This window comes from Diabrotica virgifera, chromosome 4, assembly GCF_917563875.1.
Source record: "Diabrotica virgifera virgifera chromosome 4, PGI_DIABVI_V3a".
In the NCBI taxonomy this organism is placed as follows: Eukaryota; Metazoa; Arthropoda; class Insecta; order Coleoptera; family Chrysomelidae; genus Diabrotica; species Diabrotica virgifera.
Window position 1 is genome coordinate 128,746,737 of NC_065446.1, and position 20,811 is coordinate 128,767,547.

The 20,811-nt window shown below is 33.0% G+C and overlaps 1 protein-coding gene across 1 annotated transcript in view; it reads right to left on the reverse strand.

Moving 5' to 3' along the window:
* LOC114329323 (uncharacterized) overlaps positions 1-20,811 on the reverse strand; it is a 190,759-nt gene that overhangs the window by 138,291 nt on the left and 31,657 nt on the right. Inside the window, exon 2 of the mRNA XM_050649316.1 lies at positions 1,806-1,985. Within this exon, the coding sequence (XP_050505273.1) occupies positions 1,806-1,985 (180 nt within the window). The remainder of the gene's footprint in view (positions 1-1,805; positions 1,986-20,811) is intronic.

Genomic DNA, 20,811 nt, shown 5'->3' on the forward strand with positions numbered 1-20,811 from the left:
GAAAAGCTTTTTGTAGTTCACTATCTTTCAACCCATTGACGAAGATATCTACCGCAATTTCTTCTAAAACGCTGTCTAGCACCTCCGGATAAGCCAACCGCACCACACGAGCCACATCTGCTTCAAATACTTGCAGATTCTCACTTGCTCGTGTACTTCTACTTCGCAGTTGTGCTTTGTATACTTGTTGTAGATGTGCATCTCCATAGCGTTTTTCTAGACGAGTGAACAAGGTCTGGTAACATTTTTCTTGACCCTCAGAAATTGATCTTAATATATCTGCAGCATCACCTCGTAAAGCAGCAGTCAAGGAAACAGCCTTTTCTTGTTCTGTCCAATGATTGGCGGTCGCAATAGCTTCGAATTTTCTAAGGTATATGGACCAAGAGGACTTTCCATCAAATAGTGGTAATTTGAATATCATATTATGCGACATTTCGTCTCTCGATAGTTTATCTTTCACTACAGGATCTAAAGCTACTGCATGAACTGACGGTTGCACTTTTGTATCGGTTATCATGCTCTCTAATTATTTGATCTTCTCTTCTACGGCCAAAACTACTGCATTAACTGAAGGTAGAACTTTCGTATTGGTTACCATAGTCTCTAGTTGTTTGATCTTCTCTTCTAACATTTCTTTATTGTCATTTACACTTTTCTGCATCTTATCGAATGTTCTAGAAACTTCTTCGAATTTCTCATTGTTTTGTCTACAAACTTCTTTAAGTTTTTCGTTGTTCTGTCTACAAACCTCTTTAATTACTTGAGAAGTCTCGTCAAATTTTTTAGCAACGTTTTCGAATTTCTCGTCGCTTTTTCTACTAACTTCTTCAAGTTTCTCGTTGTTCTTTATAGAAGTTTCATCGATCTTATGAGAAATGGTTTCGAATTTCTCATTGTTTTGACTACATACGTCTTTAATTATTTGAGAAGTCTCTTCAAATTTCTCATTGTTCTTTTTAGAAGTTTCATCAATCGTTTGAGAAACAGTTTTTATTTCGATAAGATTGCTTGTTCTGCTGACTGGAAGTGGAACGTCTCTGGATCATCTCCGTTCTTCGTGAGGACTTCTTCGAGTCGTGCTTGTAGGACTTTCTTGATCCCACTGCTATCTTCATCTCGTTTCTCTAGCTGTTCACGGAGCTATTTTACGGAAAGTTCTTGTAGCAACATCTTTGGTCGGCACACACGTACTCTTTAAAATGTCTTTTAAAAGTCTTTCCGAATACCGAACAATCAACGCACTTTAATTCTTCCCGACGAATACAGTTCAAAAGTATTTTAAAAGTCTTTCCAAATACCGAACAATTAACGCACTCCGATTAATCCCGACGAATAAAGTTCAAAAGTCTTTTAAAGTCTCTCTGTAATTCACTTATTTATATCGCACTAAGTTTACCCCACACCTGACACCACTGTAGCGTAATTAGGGTAATTACTGTTAAAATAATACTGTCTGTTCGTTTATACGATTTATTTATACAAGTTACAGATCGAATTTATATTATCAACTCCCCTATTTACAAAATCCGTCCCAATTCATATACTCTAGCCGTCATTCCGGAACGTTCTGTATATCTCTAGCTATGTCCATGAGACTCGACCACTTGCACGTCCTTATCGGCGCTGCATCGCGTATCACGAAACATCGATATTGTTCTGTCTATGTGGTGACGGGGGCTGGTATACGAGGGTCGGTCAATAATTATTTTGTTGCAATATATAAAATATATAAATATATATAATATAAATATATATAGGTATATATGTAATATATAGAATATATACATGTTAATTAGTCTTACTTGTGGGTGGGGGGCATTGCACATTGTACGGCCAGTCGCAAACGTTTAATTTTGTATTAAAATAAAGACTTGGTGGACAGTTGAATAAATAAGGGACCCCATTGGAACACTGCCAAAATTTTGTACAATCTTCATGAGGATGGTAGATTGATTCCTGACCATCTCGTGGCGGACACACAGCTAAAACATATTATGAATCATAGTATTTTTAATAAGATACTCTAAGTAGTTTTGATGGTAATAATTTTAACACATTAAATACATTAAAAGTCTTACGAAAGCTGTAAATTGCATGCTTATTATATAAATATCTTAAAAACATTCAAAAAGGATTTATAAAAATGTTGTAATATACAGGGTGTCCCGAAAAGATTAGTCATAAATTATACCACAGATTCTGGGGTCAAAAATAGGTTGATTGAACCTTACTTACCTATATACAATAGTGCACACAAAAAAAGTTACAGCCCTTTGAAGTTACAAACTGAAAATCGATTTTTTTTATACACACACCGGCAAAATTAGCCGAGCACCTTAAAAATGGGAGGTGTTTGATATCTCGAACTTCCCAAACCAGTGGTCCGATTTGAGTGATCCTTTTAGTATATTATAATCTTATTATTTAAGAATATCGTTGTGATAATATTGTTGCTATACAGGTAAATATCATTTTATACCGGGTGTACCAATCATACTGTGTTTTTTTCTTAAAGTTTGGAACACCCTGTGGAATATTCTAGCATATGTAAAATATTAAAATTAAAACTCGATTGTAGAGTTAGGCTTTCTTAATATTTTTCTTTTCGATTTATTTAATTGTGTGGGATAATAAAAAAGTTATATGCGTTAACAACTATCCATGTTTTTCATCAATAAATCCTCATAGTAGGGGAAAGTATGCTAAATTTGCAGTTACTCGAGCGTTATGGGGACCTATTGGATTACGAAGAGTATGTGCTAACACCAGAAAAAGGTTAAGTTAAGTTTTCCGTATAGTGGGGGACTTTTAATTTTTTAATTTAATTTTCCATTTGAAACAATCGTTTTTTTCCGATTATAGCGCAATCTATCCATAATTCGAAAAAATGTGTCGAATAAAAGTTGCTTATATTTAAGTAAAGAATCCAAATCTGCAATAAAAATTGGGGGATCCTATTTAAGATTTTAAATTAAATCCCCCACCCCACCTCCGTGGGGACTCGTCTTTGATGCCATTCGATAGATTTTTCAAAAATATTGAATAGGTACTTGTATTTTGCAGTTTTTCGATTTGATGTTCATTTTTCGCCGATGTTGTATAAAAAATTTGTAAAAAAACATGTAAAAATAAATACTGAATATTACATACTTGATTCAAATGCATGTGCGCTCAGCGTTTGACATTAAAACCCCCTCGAAGCTAGTTCAGCTGAAATCCACGGGAGGTCGTCATTGTGACATCGCTTAGTAATTTATTTATTTAATACAACTATTGAATTACTTTAGGCTTGTTTATTAAACTAACCAGATAATGATGGTAGGGGAGCCCAAGCGAAGATTTTTGCAGTTACTCGAGCGCGTCAGATTATCACATGGGGAGAAACCTTGTACCTTGTAAATGTACCTATACCATATATTGGTTCTTAACACCGGGGAATTCATTAAGAGGGGACCGAAAAAAAAATATATTCTTAGAAAAACTCAAAATCGTCATGTTAAGATAAGTTAAGGTAAATTAAGTACATGCAAAATAGTGTATGTTTCAAAAATCTGACGATTTGAGCGGGGCGTAAGAAAATGGGTGAGTCACAAAGTGTCACAAAAAAAGCGAATATTTCGCGAAATAAACGTCAGATCGAAAAACTAAAAAATACATGTTCAATATTTTTCAAGAATAAATCGAATAATACTAAACACGTCACCCCACGGAGAGGGGTGGATGGTAAATTAAAAATTATAAATACGATATTTCGCGAAATGAACATTATAGTCCTGTCGCCAGGGGGGGTACAACGGCCTCGTTAATTCAGATGGACTTACTCAAGTTTTTTTTATGTATTTTGACCCGTAGAACACGAATTTTTTGGGTAACAGTTGATCCGGATGTCGATAAGATTGTTATAGACCAAGAACTTGAGGAATCAAATAACAGCGATTTTTGGCAAAACAAAACAATATTTTGTATTTTTTGGGCCATTTTAAGTAAAAAATATTTCTACAAGTTTTTTCGTAGGATGCACAGTTTTCGAGATAAACGCGGTTGAACTTTAAAAAAATCGAAAAATTGCAATTTTTAAACCCGAATAACTTTTGATTAAAAAATAAAATAGCAAGTCTGCTTACCGCATTTGAAAGTTTAAGTCAAATTATATCGGTTTTGATTATTTGCATTGGTAAAAATTTATTTTTTTATTGTTTAACAAAGCTATAAACACGTAGGGTTTCCCGTGCTTTTACATGCGTTTTAACGCATGTAACGTAGAAATAGTCTTGATTGCACTAGTACCTATTCTACCTACTCGTTCGATTTTAAATGAGAAATCATAGAAACATCACTCACGCACTAGTTGTTTGTAGCTTTGTTTAGCAATAACACAATAAATTTTTAGCAATGCAAATAATCAAAACCGACATAATTTGACTTGAACTTTCAAAGGCGCTAAGCAGAATTGCTATTTTATTTTTTAATCAAAAGTTATTCGGGTTTAAAAATTGCAGTTTTTCGATTTTTTGAAAGTTCAACCGCGTTTATCTCGAAAACTGTGCATCCTACTAAAAAACTTGTAGAAATATTTTTTGCTTAAAATGACCCAAAAAATACAAAATATTGTTTTGTTTTGTCAAAAATCGCTGTTATTTGATTCCTCAAGTTCTTGGTCTATAACAATCTTATCGACATCCGGATCAACTGTTACCCAAAAAATTCGTGTTCTACGGGTCAAAATACATAAAAAAAATTTGGGTAAGTCCATTTGAATTAACGAGGCCGTTGTACCCCCCCTGGCGACAGGACTATTAGATCGTAAAACTGCAAAATACACGTATTCAATATCTTTCAAAAATCTATCGAATGGCACCAAACACGACCCCTACGGAGGTGGGGTGGGGAATTACTTTAAAATCTTAAGTGGGAGCCCCCAATTTTTATTGCAGATTTGGATTCTTGACGTAAAAATAAGCAACTTTTTTTCGCAACATTTTTTCCAATTATGGATAGATGGCGCTATAATCGGAAAAAACGATTGGTGGAAATGGAAAATTAAATTAAAATATGGAGAGTCCCACAGTTTATGGAAAACTTAACTTAACTTTTTTTGGTTTTAGCACCCACTTTTCGCAATCCAATAGGTCCCCATAACGCTCAAGTAACTTTAAAAACATACTTTCCTCCCCTACTATGAGGTTTTATTGATGAAAAACATGGCTATGTCAATATTTTAAAAACTTTTTTGCCTCTTAGTACTTTTTCGATAAGCCTGTGAAGCTTTCGAGCCTAATCTGAAAATGTATTTATAATTTACATTATTAGGTATATTTTGAAAAAGAAGCCACATATCAATAAAAGGTGACTTATCAAAAAAAAGTCTAAGAGGCAAAAAGTTTTAAAGACACTGTGTTTACCTAATGGTACCAAAATAATAGTTTAATTGGAACGCACACAAACATTTGGGGGGTTTAAAGGAACAAAACCCCCATATAATTTTTATGTAAATATATTAAAAAAGAAGCCGCATCTCGATAAAAACTGGCTTATACAAAAAATACCAAGAATCAAAAAAGTTTTAGAAACGTTGTGTTTAACTAATGGTACCACAATAATAAATTAATTGGAACGTACACAAAAGTTTGGGGGGTTTAAGGGAACAAAACCCCCATACAATTTTTTATGGGGTGGACAAATTTCACTATAATTTTGCTTTAAGATTTTCCTGCCATAAGAATGCCCCATGTCCATGTTCAATAAAAAATCTCTAATAGTTTTCGATATATTCAAAAAAATCGATTTTCATTTTGTAACTTCAAAGGGCTGTAACTTTTTTTATGAGCACATTTGTACTAAGGTAAGTTAGGTTCAATCGAACTATTTTTGACCCCAGAATGTGTGGTATAATTTATGACCAATCTGTTCGAGACACCCTGTATAAATGTATGTTATTGGTAAAGGGAGTCCCAAATGTAGCGGAAGCGGAACGTAGCGGGAATATTTCGAGAACTGAACATTGGATAGAAAAACTGAAAAATACGTTTTTAATGTTTTTCAAAAATCTATCGAATGACATCAAACGCGACCCCTACTCCACCCCCTGAAGGTGGGGTGGGGAGTAACCTTAAAATCTTACCTGGACACCTCTAGTTTTTATTGCAGGTTTGGATTGCCTACGTAAAAGTAAGCAATTTTTATTCGAGACATTTTTTGAATTGTCAATAGATGGCGCTATAATCGGAAAAAACGATTTATCGTGATACCATAGGTAAATTATAGAAACTGTCTAATATCTCGAGAAATACACTTGAAAATGAAAAATCAAAAAACAAATGTTTAATATTTTTCAAAAACCTATCGAAAGCCACCAAACACGGCCTCCCACTCCCCAACCTGGAGGTGGGGGGAGGTAACTCTAAAATCCTAAATAGGAACTCTCATTTTTTATTGCAGTTTTGAATTTCTCATGAAAGACTAGGTAACATTTTTTAAAAACATTTTTTTGAAAGGTTGATAGATGGCGCTAATATTTTTCGGATTATCGCGCCATCTATCAGCAATTCTAAAAAATATTTCGAATAATATTTACTTATTTTTATGAGGAATCGAAGTCTGCAATAAAAAATGGGAGTTCCTATTTAAGCTTTTAAAGTTATCCTCCACCCTACCTCCGGGGGTAGGGTAGAAAATCATTTTTGGTGTTATTCGATAGGTTTTGAAAAATATTAAACGCGTGCTTTTTGGCTGTTCATTTGGAAGTGTATTTCTCGAGATATTAGATCCTCTCCTATAATTTACCTATGGTATCACAATCAATTGTTATTTCCGATTATAGCGCCATCCATTGACAATTGAAAAAATGTCTCGAATAAAAGTTACTTACTTTTATGTAAGGAATCCAAATTTGCAATAAATACTAGGGGTTTCCATTTAATATTTGAAAGTTACCCCCACCTCACCTCCAGAGTGCGGGGTCGTGTTTGGTGTCATTCGACATATTTTTGAAAATTATTGAACAGTTTACTTATTTTTCAGTTTACCGATCTGATGTTCATTTCGTGACATATTTGACCGGTCCGCTGCTTTTGGGACACCCTGCATATACATTGTGTACATTGAGTTGTATATATTTTTAAATCATTATAGGCCTGGATCACGCGTACCAAAAAAAGTGGATTAATAGCAAGCTGAAAATTTTTTAATAGCTTAACGGTGTCTAGTCGGACAAACTTTGATGTAAGGGAACACTGGAACAGGGAAAGTTTGAATTATGGAACAGTTTAAAAATTTGGAACGTCAGATTACGAAAACGTCCCATGCATTTTGTCGGACAGAACACCCAATTGGTTTGTTACCCTTTCATTAAACTCTCATGCAAATATCAGACTGCTATTACTAACCAACATGATTCTTGTCATTTAACATGTTCTTCCTGTTCCACTCTTTAAAATGCCCAGTTGGTGATAAACACTAGTCTGATTTTTGCATGAGAGGTTAATGAAATGGTAACAAATCAATTGGAAGTTCTGTCCGACAAAATACATGAAACGTTTTCGTAGTCTGTTCGTAGTCTGTTTACCTTCCAAATTTGTAACCTGTTCCACAATAAAAACTTCCCCTGTTTCAGTGTTCCCATACATCAAAGTTTGTCCGACTAGTCACCGTTAAGCTATTAACAAATTTTCAGCTTGCTATTAATCAACTTTTTTTGGTACGCGGGATCCAGGTCTATTCCTATCCTATTCAATCCCTAAGAGTAAACCTAACACAAAAAAAAACCATTGGGGAAGGTAATGTGAAACCATCCCAATTAATTTTTCCGAGTATATTAACATAGATCTCAATAACCAAGAAAAGAGCTTTAAAAAAAATGAAGGCATGTATGTGTGTGTGTGAGAGATCCTGGCATCAGACAAAATCTATTTGCCACAAAACATGTAAATTCTTAATTACATTAAATGATTTCATATTGTCTATTTCTTAAACTATACCGCTATTTTTGAATTTCTGATAAAATTAATGATGGAATCTAGTACCGCTTTATCTGGGGAAGAAAGGAGAGCTGTAATATTTAGTGGCAATGGACACTCGTGATGAATTAGTTCTTGATACAGAATTGAAGAAGATTGAGAGTTCAGAGAACATTCTAGAAATATATGATTTAGATCACCAATGGATACATTGTCACAACTACAGACAGGAGAGTTAAGTATTCCAATTTTATATAAGTGAGATGGAAAGCGAGCATGATTCAATTTTAAACGAGTCAATACTGACATTTGTGCTCTATTATAATTAAAGGTGAAATGAGGAATGTCTTTTGGAAGTGTAGGGTGAATTCTGAAATAAGGGTTTGTAGATTTATTTGCAATTCTTTTGTAATCAGTTTCCCATTTCCTTCTGATATTAGGTTGGAGAGCATTATTCAAATCTTTTAAATTAAATACTTTGTCCATATGGTGGCAACTGTGACTACTTTTTGCGGCTATATCCGCAATTTCATTACCTTCGACTCCGCAATGTCCTTTCGTCCAAATAAACGAAACAGTTACATTATTTTGTTTAAGATCCATAATTAATTTTTTAATGTTCAAAATTAAGGCATTTCGGAATTGGTTTATTGGGTGACCGCTAATAGCTTGTAATGCTGATTTTGAGTCTGAAATTATTGCCACATTCGTGCATGTTTGAGTTGCACACCATTTTAGTGCCTTTTCAATAGCAAAGGACTCGGCGGTAAAAATGGAACAATAATTTGAGATTCTGTACTTTTCAATATGATTTATGTTTGAAACAAAAAATGCCGAACCTGTGTTTAGCTCCGTTTTTGACCCATCTGTATATATTTTAGTTAAGTTCGACCCGAGACCATTTACAATGGATTTTATCATGGCTTGGTTTAAGATATTACAATCTGAATACCGAGGGAATATGGTGATAGGTTTGTCAATTATAGAATCGAAACTGTGTGCATACAATGGTATTTTATTAAGTTTAACAATATCATTTTGAAATAAGTTTGTATCAATAAATGCATCTGCCAAAAGAGGAGAGTTTTTCTTTTTCCAATAATGATTTGTCAAATTCTCAATTACAAGAAAGTTAATTTTTGCGATCAAATCACTGTTGTAACATCTATATTTTAATAGACTTTTATTTGCTAAAAACTGTCTTCGAAAACTAAGAGGAAGTTCTTGAGACTCTGCCAGAATGGCATGATTTGGTGAAGATGCCATTGCTCCCAAACATATTTTCAGAGCTCTATATTGTATTCGATCAAGGGTAAGTTGGTTCGTATTGGAGGTAGGACCATAGAGAGTACACCCATAATCCAAAATCGAGCGAATATAAGACTTGTAGAACATTAAGGAAATTTGTTGATCCGCGCCCCAGCTCTGTTTGGAGAGGAAGCGCAGAAGATTAATTCCCTTTTCACATCTTTGTTTGACATACTTAATGTGACTGGTCCATAGAAGTTTACTATCTATAATTATACCTAAATATTTATATTCTTTTAAGATAGGAATAGTGTATTTACCTATAGAGAAATTATCGACTAACTGATATCTGTGCCTTGTGAAACACATCACAGCTGTCTTTTCTGGTGAAACACTAAAACCCATATCGTCGAACCAGTTTTGTAACCTGTCAAAAGTACGTCTTAAGTCTATCATGCAGCGATCGTAGGTATTATGGGTGACATAAATGCATAAATCGTCCGCGTATTGAATAATTTGTATGCCATCGCTCATCAAATCATGCAAGTCTGCAGTGTATAAGTTAAACAAAAGGGGACTTAAAATAGAGCCTTGCGGAAGCCCGTTGTAAAGTACTCTTGGACCATGTAAAACGTTATGACTATCTCGCAAAAATACTTTTCTATTAGCAAACAAATTTAAAATATTTATAGAGACTCTTTTATTGATGCCAAACGTTACCATTTTTGAATATAATATTTCCAAATCTACCACATCATAAGCCCCTTTAAGGTCCACAAAAAGACACAACATGTAATTATTTTTTGATAGACACAATTGAGCATCTGTAACTAAATGGGAGATTGCATCAATTGTGCCTATACCTCTACGAAATCCATACTGATTTTTTGGTAAAATTGATCTGTTTTCGACAAAATGTTCGAGTCTAAATTTTATAAGCCTTTCGAAAGTTTTTGTAATACACGATAACAATGAAATAGGTCGGTAGGACGAAGGTAAGTCAGGTGGTTTCTTAGGTTTCGCTAGAAGACACACAATTATATTTTTAAGACTATCTGAATACTTTTGTTTCAACCACCAATCATTAAAAATTTCTAAGAGAAGAAGTTTACCACTTTCAGGCAATTTATTTATTATCGTATAAGTAAACCCGTCAAGTCCAGGTGCAGTATTTTTTGATTTTTTTAAGGCTAATTCTAATTCCGAAAAGCTAAAATTTTTTGAGAAGGTGTCTGAGTCTTGATGGAAGTGAATTTGATTAATGTTGTCGTTAAAAATTGGACCTGCAGCAGATGAAGGAGCCAATGTATCAAGAACTTTTAGAATAAGGCTTTCGTCTAATTGTGGTTTTCTTTTTTGATGGTGTTTATTGCAAATAGATCTTACAGTGTTCCATATCTCAGTCAGAGGAGTGTTTTTATTTAATTTATTCAAAAACATTTTCCAACTGTTTTTTTGTTTAAGTTTGAACGTACGTTTGACATTAGCAGAAATGTCTTGATATTGTAGATAATTGATAAAATTACCTTGTTTTTTAAACTCGCTGAGAGCTTCTTTTCGTTTTTTAACAATCGCAGAACATTCCTCATCCCACCAATAAGGTCTTGGTACAGAAGGTGTGAAAGATTTCTTAATAGGCATAGATTTCGATGCTGCGACCGTGATTGCATTGAGGAAAAATTCGATTTTGTCTACCGAAGTTGAATTCCTATCTAAATTATTGAGCTTACTAATTTCTAATTCAAAAATATTTCCAAAAACAGACCAGTCAGCACGAGAGTCATTCCATTTTGTTGATGGGTTGATTACAAAGGAGGAGGGATTGATTTGAATTTCTATATTGATTGGGTAGTGATCTGAGCCTAATGAATCTGAATCTACTGACCAAGCTATACGGTCGGCTAAAAGGGGAGATGTTAGAGTTAAGTCAACGGCTGAATGATTACTAGTTGGGGATATTCTTGTTGGTGTTCCGTCATTTAATGTAATTATTTCACAATAATCCATGGCCTCCACTAATATTCTACCATTTCTGTCGTCTGCAATTGGCCCCCACATACCGTGGTGAGCATTAAAATCTCCCAGAAAAATAGTTTTTGCAATATTAAACTGAAGGAATAGGTTGATCCAGTCATTTATTTCTATTCTAACATCTGATGATCTATAGATTGATACTAATGAGAGATTAATTTTGTTCAAAAAAACTGCGCATGCTTCTATACTGTCATCGAAATTATTATTAATTTCGGATTCTTGGTAATCTATTCCCTGTCTGATGAAAATACCTACGCCACCGTAACCATCTTCACGACATTTATTGATAAAGTTATATCCGTTAAGTCTAAAATGATGACCGGATGTGAGCCATATTTCTGATAGAACTATTATATCTGTATGGTAGTTGTTAATATGATGCATAAGACTGCCTTTGTTACTATAAATGGATCTACAATTCCATTGTAATATAGTTAGTTTTTCTGTAATATTTTTAGTAGCCATTTTCACTATCTGTGAGAATGGATTCTAAATTATCTTCATTATTATCGAATATTGTAATGATATTGTCCCTGATTTTATTTAATTCAAATTTTCCTTGATTATTAATTATATTTGTAATTAATGAATATATCTGTGAGATAAGTTTATCTCGACAAAACATGAAATTATTCTGTTGTGGAGCGGGTGTATATGGAGGAAGAGAAATTTGTCTTTTTTGATGGGAATTTTTTAAATCTGAATTACTAGTGCTTGGAATCTGAGAAGAAGTGTCAGTTCTTCGCCTTTTAATTGTTTTTGATTCTAATGCGGTTGAATTTGATTTTGGTTTATTTAAAGGAGCATAATAAATTGTTTTGTTTGCTGATGCTAAATCGGGAAAATTTTCAAGATTATTTAAAATATCAAACCTATTGTTGGTATTAATTTTGGCATAAGCAGGATTGTTAATCGATAATTCGGCATCCTTAAAACTTTTATTTTCGAAAGCCATTACTTTTTTTATGTCGTGTTGTTTTTTGTACATTGGGCAATCTCTTGAAATTGAAGGATGATCAGAAGATTTGCAGTGAACGCACATTTGCAACTCGGAATTACATTCAGCGGAAGAATGCTCATTTGCACATCGAGAACAACGAGATTTGCCTTTACATTGAACGATATTGTGTCCGTAACGTAAACATTTTCCACATTGGACAACTGGATGGATGTATGGTTCTACAGGGAAATTAACCATATTTATATTAATAAAGGACGGAATTTTATTACCTTTAAAATTTATTACTACCAATTGTCTATTGACAAATTCTTCTTGTTTGGTTTCAGGGTTTATAATTTTTCGTTTCATTCTTCGCACTTCCGCCACTGGAACTATAGAATTAATTGCTTTTTTCAAGTATTCTTCAGTAAAAAAGGTATCAACGCCACGTATTATGCCTCGTTTATGCGTGAAAAATTTTGGAATATAAGCAATCAACTTATTTTTTGTTAGTATTTCGTGATTAATTAATAAATTAGCGATTTTGTATGTTCTAAAAATTACCTTAACACGTTTTAAACCTACAGAATGAATATCAATAACATCATTTCTAAATTCAATTACTTGTTGTAAATAAAAGCCAATTCTGATAGGAAAAAGACGACCAAGATTCTTATCGGTATGTTCCAAAAATACCTGATACGGACCTGCATCCGTTGGTTGATATTTATTATCAAAGTCATATTTTTCGAAACCTGAGGATACTGTATCCAATGAAGAAACATTAATTTGATTATCATTATTAATTATTTGAATATTAGTATTTAAATTAACCGAGGGCGGACCAGAACCGCCCCCGTTACCTGACATTTTCTGTACAGCAAATCTGTCTTCAAAACTCTAGTTTTCCGCAAAGTACCACAAAACAGAAACTATTGATAAAACTCTGCACGTGGAAACAAGGCCGGAATGTACCAAAAAACTGCCAAAATTAATAATTCTTTGGGACGAACTCCAAAAAACGAACACGACTTTGACAGTTATTTTGACGGAATGAAAGTGAAGGCATGTATATGCTTAGTAATTTATCGCGAAAATTGGAAAGGAAAATTGAACATTTGACGTAGTAGGCGAATATGGTAGGGGAGCCCAAGCGGGGATTTTTGCAGTTACTCGAGCGCGTCAGATTATCATATGGGGAGAGACGTGGTACCCTGTAAATGTACCTCTACTATATATTGGCTCTTAACACATAGTCCAAGCTGTGGGTGAAAAATATGTCGATTTCAGGATATAATTCAGGAATTTTTGAAACCTATCAGGTGTTGTAAAGGACGATGCCAGGAATAACTTATACTAAAATGTAACCAAAAATTTTGTGCAGTTTTTTATTTATGACGATTTTCATTTGTTAAATTTGCAATTTTAAAGATTTTTAAATTTGCAGCTTAGGATATTTTAGAGAAAAACTTTTAAATAGAAAATTGTGGTAAATTAAAAAACCTACAATTTGAGCTATTGCAAGTTTAATTTCGTTAATACGTAATACGTTATTGCAAAACAGCCTGCGAAATGTACAAAATGGCCGTTTTTTGCAATTGCGTTATTTATTGTAAAAATAACTTTTATGTATTTTTTAAGGCTTTCAAATGAAGATCTTTCAATACTAAACATAAAAAAATTTGTAGTGCCCGATTTGTGAACTTGTTACTTAGATATTATAATTTGTTTATCACAAGAGGTCAAATGTCCAAGGCTATAACTTTTTGAAAAAAAATTGTACAGAGTTAATCCAAGATCCACTCTCCTTCTAAAGACTTATATTTTCATATTCTGATGTAAATAAATGCGTATAACATTTTTCAACCTCTTATTTCGGGTTTGAAAATTAGGGGGCAAATTTCGTTATAAACATTTAGAACTGAAGCCGCCCCTGTACATCCTATGAGTTTCTAACTTGCAGATTATTGTTGCTAAAGCAAAAATAAAGATTAAAAACCAACTAAAAATATTCTACGACCAACTGAAGCCGAGATAATTGTTTTTGTTTTCTTAAATCGTAGTAACTTTATTTATAACAATTAAGAAATTATTTTAGAGTCATTGACTAAAGAAAGACTGATATTATCTTAAATAAAAATTATTTTAACCGAAAGTTATATTTAATTATCAAAAATTATAAAGTGTAGTGGAGATTTATTTTTCGTTTCGACTGTGATTTATTGTGTCGGCTGCCCTTAGCAACGGCTAGCAACTTAATAATACATTGAATCACGGTTTTTGCTTTAAATTTTAAAGCACTGCTTGGATTGACATGAAATTTGGCAAACACATAGATAACATGTTAAAGAATAAAAATGATATTGGGTCTCTGTGTGTTTTTGTCCTAGGGGTGAGTTTCACCCCGTATGAAGCGTGAAAAAATATATGTTCAAAATAAGTTCGGAAATTGATAAAACGTCTAATTCTAAGCACCTTTTGTTCTATAGAATTTTTTCACCAAGTTAATACCTTTCGAGTTATTTTCGAGTAAATACCTTCATTTTTCAACAACAAAAAAACACGTTTTTAGGCGGTTTTTGACAAATAACTCAAAAAGTAAGTATTTTATTGAAAAAAAGAGTTTTAGCAAAAGTATAGTAAATTAAAAATTGAAAAAAAAAGTGTACGTGTGAAATCTCTAGACACAGTTGAAACAAAGTTCTAGCTAATGAAAAAGACGTTCATATCCGTCAAATTTGTGAATTATTTCAACGTGAAATAACCGAAAAATCATGCACTTTTTTAAGAAAAATCATTACAACTTCTTTAAAGTGTTTAAAAAAATATGTATATCTGTTTTTAAAAAAAGTTTATAGCATCAAAAGTAAGCAAGTTACGCTGAAAATAAAGTTGACCTCTTTTTTTTGGTCAGAAAACTCGGGAAAGTCAGTCCATAATTAGCATCAAAAATGAAATTAATCAATTTTACTTCAATGTTGTTTTACTAGTGTATGTGTCGTTTATGTCTGTAAGTTTCATTGGTTCAAAGTGCTTATTTTTGAAGGGGCGGTAGTTAAAAGGACTTGAACTAGTCAATAATCACGAGTGTATGCAAATTTAGAACAGCCATATCTTAACAAATTTTTGGTTTAAAAAAAAAGCAAAAAATCCAAAATATTCATAACAGCAAAAACTAAATTTTTTTACTCTTTGTGATCTTTGGTCACATTAATAAATTTTAAGTTATTATTAAAAATTAAAACAGATTTACTTTAAAACCAATTTTTTTAAATAAGCCCTTTGAACCGATGAGACTTACAGATCATATAAATAATACATGAGCAAAGTAACTTGTGATGCGGTAAAAATTAATTTGATTTAGATGCTAATTGGGGGTTAACTTTCGAGTTTTTTGACAAAAAAAAGAGATCAACTTTATTTTCAGCGTAACTTGCTTACTTTTGATGCTATAAAAATTTTTTGAAAACAGATATACGTATTTTTTTAAATACTTTAAAAAATGATTTTTCTCCAAAAAGTGCATGATTTTTTGATTATTTCACGTTGAAATAATTCACTTTGAAATTTGACGGATATAAACCTATTTTTCATTAGCTAGAACTTTGTTTATACTGGGTCTAGAGCAGTCATGTCAAAGATACGGCCCGCGGGCCGCATCCGGCCCCCGGGCCATACCAATACGGCCCGCGATCGCAATGTGTCACAGAAAGAAGAATCATGTTTTTTAGAGCTTTTAGACTTCACTCGATTGCTCTACGGAAGTTTTAAAATGCGTACACTACACTACATTTATAAGTCATTTCAAAGGCAGCGCGTGCCTAGACAAGCGAGAGAGATAGACAGTAACACCATCTCTTAGCGGAAACACCCTATTATTTTTGTTGAGAACAATAGAATCTTCCATGCGCTTCGAGTCTAGACTAGAACCTTCCTTATCGATATAAAAGAAGTGCGTCGACGTGTCACGTGAGTCAGTTGCGAAGTAGTGGTTGAGAAGGTATTGTACATTTGTTTGTGTCGTGCGTGTGCGATATCTATAATTGTGTCGAGTTCCATATTTGTTACGATTTCGGCATAATGTCACAAAAACATAAAGTTGATAGTGAACGTAGAGTTTTTCAGTCTAAATGGGAAAATGCATATTTTTTCATAGAATGGAAAGGTAAACCACTGTGTTTGATTTGCAATCAAACAGTTGCTGTTTGTAAGGAGTTTAACTTGAAGAGACACTATGATACGAATCATAAATCAAAATTCGATTGTTACACTGAAAAAATAAGAATGGACAGATTGTCATCTTTAAAATCTAAACTTCAAGGTCAACAATCGATGTTTACTAAAGCTAATACTGAGAGCGAAGATGCCCAGAAATCAAGTTTTATTATTGCATTAGAAATCGCGAAGAGATCAAAACCTTTCACTGATGGTGATTTTATTAAAGACTGTATGTTGAAAGTTGCCGATGTTTCATTTCCATTTCAAAAGTCAATAATTCAAAATATTTCGCTGTCAAGAAACACTGTTGCTTCAAGAATAAATGATTTATCTCAAAATTTGGTTCTTCAACTGAAGGAGAAAATTAAGGAATTTACAAACTTTTCACTGGCTGTTGATGAGAGCACTGATACTGTTGATACAGCTCAACTTGCTGTTTTTATACGAGGTATTAACAGTAACTTTGAAATAACTGAAGAACTATTAAAGTGCGTTCCACTGACAGGTACTACAACAGCAAATGATATTTATTCTGCATTGGAGCATTTGATGGCAGAATATGGACTCGATTGGAATATACTTAGCAGCACAACTACGGATGGCGCTCCTGCCATGGTTGGCCAACATTCGGGCGTTGTAACTAAATTAAAACAGAAAACATCAGGAAATTTTGTGGGATTTCACTGTATAATTCACCAGGAATCATTGGCATCCAAACATTTAAAAATGGACCATGTCATGCAACCTATAATTAAAATAGTAAATTTTATAAGGAGCAGAGGACTAAATCACCGACAGTTCAGGCAGTTTTTACAAGATTTGGACGAAAAGTTTTCTGATGTCCCTTATTTCACCGAAGTTCGTTGGCTCAGTCGAGGAGTAGTTTTAGAAAGATTTTTTGCATTACGTGACCCTATTCAAGCTTTCATGTTAGAAAAAGGCAACCCAATTGATTATGACAATGACTGGTGGGTTGATTGTGCCTTTTTGGTAGATATGAATAAACACTTGACTGATCTGAATGTAAAGTTACAGGGTAAAAATCTGATTGTCACTCAAATGTACTCATGCATTCAAGCCTTTGAAACAAAGTTGAGGCTGTGGGAAAATCAGGTAAAAAATCAAACTTTGGATCATTTCCCTCATTTAAAATCATTTGGCACAGTGGATCAAAAAAAATTGGAACAATATTCTCAACTTCTGCAAAATCTTATCACGGAATTCAACAATCGTTTTGAAGACTTCCACAAAATGAATGAAATGGAATTCCCAATTTTCAACAATCCATTCAATTTTGAATCAAGGCACCAGTTCATTTGCAAATGGAGTTGATAGATCTTCAATCGGACAGTATTTTGAAAGAAAAATTTAAAGAGGTTAACACACTTACATTTTATACACAATATTTCAAGAGTTTGGATAACTACCCGGAATTAAAAAAGCATGCAGCACGCATTCTGTGCATGTTTGGTAGCACCTATTTATGTGAGCAGATGTTTTCCGTCATGAAAATAAATAAGAACAAACATCGCACAAGACTTACAAATGAACATCTCCAATCAATTCTTAAAATAAATACAACGAATATGATACCTGGCATCAATGAGCTTGTCAAAAACAAGAGAAGTCAGGTATCTGGATCCTCGAGCTCAAAATAATTACCCTCTTTTATAACTTTGATATGATTTTTAACAACCGTATATTATAAGTATACTATTAAATAAAATGTTATAATAATTCAGTACATTTTTTTTTTATTTGAATCTGGCCCGCCGACACATTCTGAATTTAATATATGGCCCTCTGCAAAATTGAGTTTGACACCCCTGGTCTAGAGCTTTCATGCGTACATCATTTTTTTCAATTTTTAATTGGCTATATTTTTGTTAAAACCCATTTTTTCAATAAAACACTTATTTTTTGAGTTATTTGTCAAAAACCGCCTAAAAACGTGTGCTTTTTTTTGTTGAAAAATTAAGGTATTTACTCGAAAATAACTCAAAAGGTATTAACTTGGTGAAAAAATGCTATAGAACGAAAGGTGCTTAGAATTAGACGTTTTATCCATTTCCGAACTTATTTTGAACATATATTTTTTCACCCCTCATACGGGGTGAAACTCACCCCCAGGACAAAAGCACACAGAGGCCCAATATCATTTTTATTCTTTAACATGTTATCTATGTGTTTGCCAAATTTCATGTCAATCCAAGCGTTGCTTTAAAATTTAAAGCAAAAACCGTGATTCAATGTAGTATTAAGTTGCTAGCCGTTGTTAAGGGCAACCGACACAATAAATCATAGTCGTAACCAAAACCAAATCTCCATTACATTTTAAAAATCATTTTTAATAATTAAATGTAATTTTCGGTTAAAATAGTTTTTATTTTAAAATAATATAAGTCTTTCTTTAGCCAATGACTGTGAAATAATTTCTTAATTGTTATAAATAAAGTCACTACGATTTAAGAAAACAAAAACAATTATCTCGGTTTCAGTTGGTCGTAGAAAATTTTTATTTAGTTTTGAATCTTTATTTTGTCTTCAGCAACAATAACCTGCAAGTTAAAAACTCATAGGATGTACAGGGGCGGCTTCAGTTATAAATGTTTATAACGAAATTTGCCCCCTTATTTTCAAACCTGAAATAATAGGTTGAAAAAAGTTATACGCATTTATTTACATCAGAATATGAAAATATAAGACTTTAGAAGGAGAATGGATCTTGGATTAACTCTGTGCGATTTTTTTTTTTTTTCAAAAAGTTATAGCCTTGGACATTTGACCTCTTGGGATAAACAAATTATAATATCTCAACAACAACTTTACCAATCGGGCACTACAAATTTTTTTTTATGTTTAGTATTGAAAGATCTTTATTCTGAAGCCTTAAAAAATACATAAAATTGATTTTTATAATAAATAAGGCAATTGAAAAAAACGGCCATTTTGGACCTTTCGCAGTCTGTTTTGCAATAACTTGCTTTAACTAAATTAAACTTGCCGTAGCTCAAATTGTAGGTTTTTTAATTCACTACAATTTTCTATTTAAAAGTTTTTCTCTAAAATGAATATCCTAAGCTGCAAAATTAAAAATCTTTAAAAATTGCAAATTTAACAAATGAAAATCGTCATAAATAAAAAACCGCACAAAATTTTTGGTTACATTTTATAATAAGTTATTCCTGGCATCGTCCTTTACAACACCTGATAGGTTTAAAAAATTCCTGAATTAGATCACGTTTTTTCACCCACAGCCTGGGTAACAGGAGAGTTCGTTCAGGGGGGACCGAAAAAAAAATATATCCTTAAAAATACTCGAAATTGTCATATTAAGATAAGGTAAGTGAAGTACATGCAAAAGGGTGTATATTTCAAAAATCTGACGATTTGTGCGTGGCGTACAGAAATGGGTGAGTCAAAAAGTTTCACAAAAAAAAGCGAATATTTCGCGAAATAAACGTCAGATCGAAAAACTAAAAACTACGTGTTCAATATTTTTTCAAAAATCTATCGAAATATACCAAACATGACCCACCACGGAAAGGAGTGGGGGGTAAATTTAAAATTTTAAATACAAATCCCGCGATATTTCGCAAACTAAACATCAGATCGAAAAACTGAAAAATACACTTATTTAATATTTTTAAAAAATCTATCAAATGGTAACAAACACGACCCCCCATTGAGGTGGGGTGGGGGGTTACTTTGAAATCTTAAATGGGAGCCCCCATTTTTTATTGCAGATTGAATTCTTTGCATAAAAATAAGCAACTTTTATTCGAAACATTTTTTCGAATTATGAATAGATGGCGCTATAATCGGAAAAAACGATTGTTGGAAATGGAAAATTAAATTAAAAAATGGGAAGTCCCCACTAAAATGGAAAATTTTACTGAACTTTTTTTGGTTTTAGGACCTAATAATCACAACTCAATAGGTTCCCAAAGCGCTCGAGTGACTGCATATTTAGCATACTTTGCTCACCTACCAATATGAACTAGGAGAGAGCAATGAACCAGGGTATAGGTTTTACCAGTTCTGTCAAAAACAGGAAATGCTAATTACAAATAAATAAATGTTCTCGAGACAAATGAAACAGTTCTCAAAAAGCAGCAACTACTCGTCAGCTATTTGATAACGTCATATCCAGCGTTAAATATAGCGTTTCTTAGACATAATATAGTGCAGAGAAAATATCTTCTACCAATTATGATGGATAAAATCAAAGTAAGCAGTAGAAGTAAAAACAAGCCTCGTGGTTGAAGAATATCAGTTAATGGACCGAGATACGAAGAGTCGAACAAATGTGCAAATAGCTCAAGACAGAGAGAGTTTTGCCGTGGTAGTCGCCAACATCAAGGGGACTTAATAAGGGATGATAACAAGAAGAATACATTTTTACATATGAAT